Source organism: Echinops telfairi, unplaced genomic scaffold, assembly GCF_000313985.2.
Source record: "Echinops telfairi isolate 266 unplaced genomic scaffold, ASM31398v2 ScPeMD7_36;HRSCAF=134, whole genome shotgun sequence".
In the NCBI taxonomy this organism is placed as follows: domain Eukaryota; kingdom Metazoa; phylum Chordata; class Mammalia; order Afrosoricida; family Tenrecidae; genus Echinops; species Echinops telfairi.
This window is the reverse complement of record NW_022103934.1, coordinates 3,370,904-3,376,256: the sequence shown is the minus strand read 5'-3', so window position 1 is coordinate 3,376,256 and position 5,353 is coordinate 3,370,904. Positions and strand designations below refer to the sequence as shown.

The 5,353-nt window shown below is 57.4% G+C and overlaps 1 protein-coding gene across 1 annotated transcript in view; it reads right to left on the bottom strand.

Moving 5' to 3' along the window:
* The window catches only part of FBN3 (fibrillin 3), a 51,064-nt gene that overhangs the window by 31,669 nt on the left and 14,042 nt on the right, over positions 1–5,353 (bottom strand). The window contains 2 exon segments of the mRNA XM_013008500.1: positions 994–1,143; positions 2,255–2,371. Coding sequence (XP_012863954.1) covers positions 994–1,143; positions 2,255–2,371 — 267 coding nt within the window.

Genomic DNA, 5,353 nt, shown 5'->3' with positions numbered 1-5,353 from the left:
TGCATGGATGTATACATGGATGGATGAATGGATGGATGGTGGGTAGACAGAAGGATGGATGGATGAGTGGATGGAGGCATGCGTGGATGTATACATGGATGGATGGTAGGTAGGGTGGATGGATGAGTGGGTGGTAGGTGAATGGAGGACAGATGAGTGGATGGATGCATGCATGCAGGGGTAAATGGATGGATGGGTGGAGGGAAGAGCAAATAGACGGGGACTGCAAGCCATTCCCTGCTGAGGAAGCCCCTGCCCTTCACATTCCTTCCTCTACCACATTTCTGCATCCACTCCGTCCCTCCACCTCTGTAGTCCAGCCCTTGGTCAACCTCCTCTAAGCAGTCTCCCTGTTTCCACTATGGCCCAAATTGGCTAAGGATGCCCCTTTGCAGTGGGGTCTTCCAAGGTACAGACCACCCTCCCCAACCCCTCGTATGATCCCAGCTGCCAACCTGCCTCGTTCAGTCCTGCCTCCAGGCCTTTGCTCATGCTGTGCCCCCAGCCTGGAACACCCTGCCTTGCTTGGAAAGGTACACACCTCCTCATCAAGGCTGCAGACCTCCCCAGAACTTCCCCAGGTCTGCCTGTCCCCAGGCCCGGCCCCTGGTTCCTGTAACCAGCGGTGATTTCTCCTCAGCCCAGGCACTCACTGATGTTCAAACCATCCTTGCCCCAGTGTCGTGTCTGCACATCACAGTGAAACTGCAGCTCTTCAGTGGGAGCCAATCTGGGAGCCACAAATGGGCCGGGTCTCTGTACAACCCCCAAACCAAACCAGCTGCCATTAAGGGAACCCCAGGCCTTGGTGACCGCCCGCCCTGTTATGGGGAGAGCCTCGCTCTGTAGGGTTTGTAAGGCTGTGACCTTCCGGAGCAGATCACCAGGCTGGATCTGGTCAGTAGACCAAGCTTAACTGTTAACATCCCCCAGGGGCTCCTGTGCCCCCTGAGGGCCCCCATAGAAGGCCCAGACTGGGAAGGAGGCACTCACGCCTGGCGGGGCTCGGACAAGCCTCGCAGGGGCTGTTCCAGGCCTGGCCGATGTTGTAGGAGCAGCAACACGCCCTGCGGGTCACGTTGAAGGGCAGCTGGTTCTGACAGGTGCCATTATAGTGCCGGAAGCAGGTGCTCTTCCGCATGCCTGGTGTGTGTGTCAGAGAGAGGGGAAGGGAGGTCCAAAATTCAGTTAGAACGTACCATCTTGATGGCTTTCTCCACACAGACCTGGGGCGCCATGCGCCCGATTGACATTGTGGGGCTGTGCAAACCCGGGCAACCACTCAGGACCAGGCTCTTGGAGGGAAAGAGAGGAGGGTCTCTACCCCAGTGAAGGGGACAGCTCTGGGCTGTCCTGTAGGGTCACCAGAGCCGGAATCGGCGGGATAGCAGTGAGTCTGGTTTTTTGTTTGTTTGTTTGTTTGTTTTTGACTCTCCCAAGGGCATTAAGCACGATCCCTCTCATCTCCAGGTGACCGGACGGACAAACAGCAACTCGACAGGATAATGAGGAGCCCGGGGGCGGCGAGTTGGCGATGGTGATGGTGAAATCGTGCGGAAAAGGTTGTTGGGAAAAGTGGCTCCGGGCACCCATGTCATCGTCGTCGCGGAATTGCGTGTGGAGCAACTGCTGAACTCTTGTGGTTTGTTCCGTACATTCTCACACACACCTGCGGTGGGGCTGTGGGTTAGGCAATGGACCTCTAACGCCAAGGTCAACGATTCAAATCCACCAGCCACTCCCAGGCAGAAAGACGAAGCTCTGTGCTCCTGCAAATGTGTATCGCATAGGAAACCCTTTATAGGGTCACTCTTGAGTCGGAAATAGGAGCCCTGGGGACTTAGCGGTTATGCGTTGGGATGCTTACGCAACGCAAGGTCAGTGGTTCCAAACCACCAGCCACACCTAAGAAGAAAGGTGAGGTTTTCTACTCCCGTAGAGAGTTTGTGCTTAGAACCCCACAGGGGCAGTTCTACCCCGAATCAGAATCAACTCGGTGCACGGCACTGAGTCTTTCTGAGCACGGTGTCGGGACAGACTTGGTGGCTTGGTTAACGACAAAGTGACCGATGGGGGTTGAGGGGCTCCTGAAATGCCCGTTTCCCAGGCTTCTAGAACTCTCCAGGCTCTCCTCTCTCCCCCACTCGGCCCTGAAGACCCTGCCCTCCCTCACCACCTCTAAGAGACAGCTGGACCACAGCCTGTCGCACACTTGCCCCAGACGCCCACTTCTCACCACCACCATCCACCATACCAGCGCAGCTCTTCAGCGGGAAGCCGCTCTGGACACACTGGCACTGGAAGCTGCCTGGGGTGTTGACGCAGGTGCCTTGGCCGCAGAGGCCCATGGAGATGAGGCACTCGTCAATGTCTGCGAGTGGGGAGGTGCAGGGGGCGCGCTCACCAGGGGCCAGAGTCAGGGCCTGGAAGGAATAGTGTGTGTGGGGGATGTTTGTCTGTGTGCACATGAGCTACGGGGGTCTGCTCTGCACAGAGAGGGCTGGGCCAGTGGTCTGTATCTGTGGGCACAGAAGGTGTACACCAGCAGGTCTGTGTGCATGAAGGGGTGCAGGCAGAGGGTCCCCATGCCTGTAGATGGGAGGGGTTGTGTGGAGGTACCCCAAGTTGAGGAGCCAGGGTAATGAGGTGCTTCCCCCTTGTGTCCCCAGCCTCCTGGAGCCTGGAGGCCCTTGCTGACACCTCTGCTCATCTGCCTGTGGCACATGAGGCCCTGAAGCCCAGTGAGGGGAAGTGGACATCATGAGTGTCCCCAGGGCACTCCCCCCGCCCCCCACTGCAGGCGAGGGGCTTAACCTGTGCAGTTCTGTGCACGTGTGCCCACGGCGAAGTCCCGGGGCAAATGCAGGGGGAGCTACCCACAGTGCTGCAGCAGGAGCCGTGCACACACAGGGCTGGGAGCGCTCCACACTCATTCACGTCTAGGGGCGGGATGTACATCACCCTGTGGCGCCATCCCTTTCCAGAATGCAACGTCTTCCCACAGATGGCCAGCAGGCCACCTCCAGCCTGTCCCCACCTCCTAGGGACACACCCTTTGGAGAATGGGACTTCCAGGCTCTCAAAATGTGAGAAAAGACATTTCTGTTTGTAAGAGCCACCCCCTTGTGGCATTCCTGTTAGTGCTGCACTAGACGGAGCCAATGAGGATGGGATCGACCAGGCCAGGACCCTGACTTGGATCTGTGGCCTCTGAGCTGGGAGAAAATGCACATTCTGCCTCCACAGCTGCTCCCCTCACCCCCACCCCGTGAGTGTGTGTGTGTGTGTGTGTGTGTGTGTGTGTGTTACAGCAGCACCAGGAAACCAGGGCACAGATGGAGCCATGCCAACACAGGCTCCTCGTGCAGTAGCGGGGGTCCTGGCCTGGTGGACCCCTGACTCATAGCTACCTGTATTAGTCTGGGTACTTTGGAGAAACAAATCCACAGCAACTCATGTATAAGAGAGAGTTTTATGTAAAGAAAATGTGCATCACGAAAACATCCCAACCCAATGCTGCTCAAGCCCACAAGTCCAACATTAACCCATTAACCCAACACCAGTCCACAAAGTCCTCCACCTCACAATACAGAGGCAATGATGCCGACTGCAGGAGGAAAGCTGAGTCAGTGAACGAACAAGCACCTCAGCACTAGCAGGGGTCTCCACACAGCTGCTCCAGCACCCAGGGCTGCATCGGGATAGATCCATGCGGCTTCTCCTTGGGGATGTCTTGTAGGAAGTCAATCTTGCAAGCTGAAGCAGGGAACTGCTAAGGCAGCTGCACCCGGTGCAACCATCACAAAGCAAGAGACCCGAGAACTAGAAAGGCGAGGCTTCACCACCCATTTATTCCTCCGCCTTTCAATTAGCCCCACATGTGGTTATCGGCCAGGCTGGCACAATTAACTAACTCACTACCCTTGGGGGCGGATTTATCTGGAAGCAGCAACTCAGAGGAAAGTCAGCCATGTGGAGACGAGCCAGAGATGCTGCCACCCAAGGCCCGGAAGGAGGCTCCTCTCCAGTGGCTAGAGCACGTGGCCCAGTCCACATCTTGAAGCCGTACTTCTGGCCTCCAGGCATGGAAGCAACATGCTCAGCGCCCTGGCTTGTGGCCCTCTGTCCCAGTAGTCTCAGGAGTTGACTGCTCGTGTCTCTCGCTCGCCTCCCTTTCCCAGTTCTCGCCCTTCCTCCTGCCACCTTCCTCCTATCTCCCAGGCTTCCCTCCTTCATCCTGTCTGTGCCCACCTCCCCGGCCCCTCTCTGAGGCACCTGCAGGACATTGATATGGTCTGGGGGCGCTGGGAGTGACTGGGCCTGTGGTGAGACCCCACACCCAGCCTGGGCAGCACTGCCCTGCAGACCCGCCTCACTCTCGCCTCCCTGGGGCTGAGGGTCCCCTCCCTGGGGTGTGGGCATCAGACAAGACATGGCTGTCTGGGCGCCTTGAGTGTGACTGCTGTCACCTTCTGCACCTTTTGCCCACAACGTGCTCCATCAATGTTGGTGGACGGATGCTGGAAGAAAGAATGACCAACGAGGATGCAATGCAAACAGGAAGTCCTCCAAGGATGCCTCCTGCTGTGCCTACGCTGCCACTTTGCACTTGGTGCAGGAGAAATGTTGAAAGAAGAATGAATGAATGAATGAACAAGGATGAACAAATGCACACAGGAAGTCTTCCCTCAGGAGCGAGGTCTCCAAGATGGGTCTGCTCAGACTGGTGGCATCAGGAAAGCAAGGGGTGTAATGACTGTGCTATCAGCTAGCCCAGGGTTGGCAGTTTGAATCCACCCAGAGGCACCTGGAAGAAAGGTCCGGGGATCCACTTCCCCCAAATTGGCCCCTGACAGCCTTCAGGAGCATACTTCTACGCTGGCGCGCACGGGGTCACCATGGCTGCTGGCAGTGTTCCCCACGCCCCACACTGAGAAATGCCTGCTGGCATGATACCCCCACACTGCAGGTGGCCGCTCTCCAAGGTCCTGACCCCACCCCAGTCCACAGCTGGCCCCTCCTTGGCTGTACTCCAAGGATGGGATGCTCCTGGGGCCACCTAACAGCATGCTGTGCCCTGAAAGGGTCCCTCCTGAGAATCGTGGGTTGAACTCATGAAGGAAGCAGGGAGGAGTGGGGAGTGGACTGCTGGACTGGGGAGGAGAGAGGGGCCGAAGCAGAGGCGGGAGTGGGATGGCATTAGGGGTGATGGTCTGGGAGGGGGTGGATGATGGGGGAGGGGTTATGGTCTGCGGGAAGGCGGGATAAAATCAGAGGTTCAGGTCTGGGAGGGGTGATGTGGAATCAGGGTGACTGTGGGATGGATAAAATGGAGTCAAGGGTGAGGGTCTGT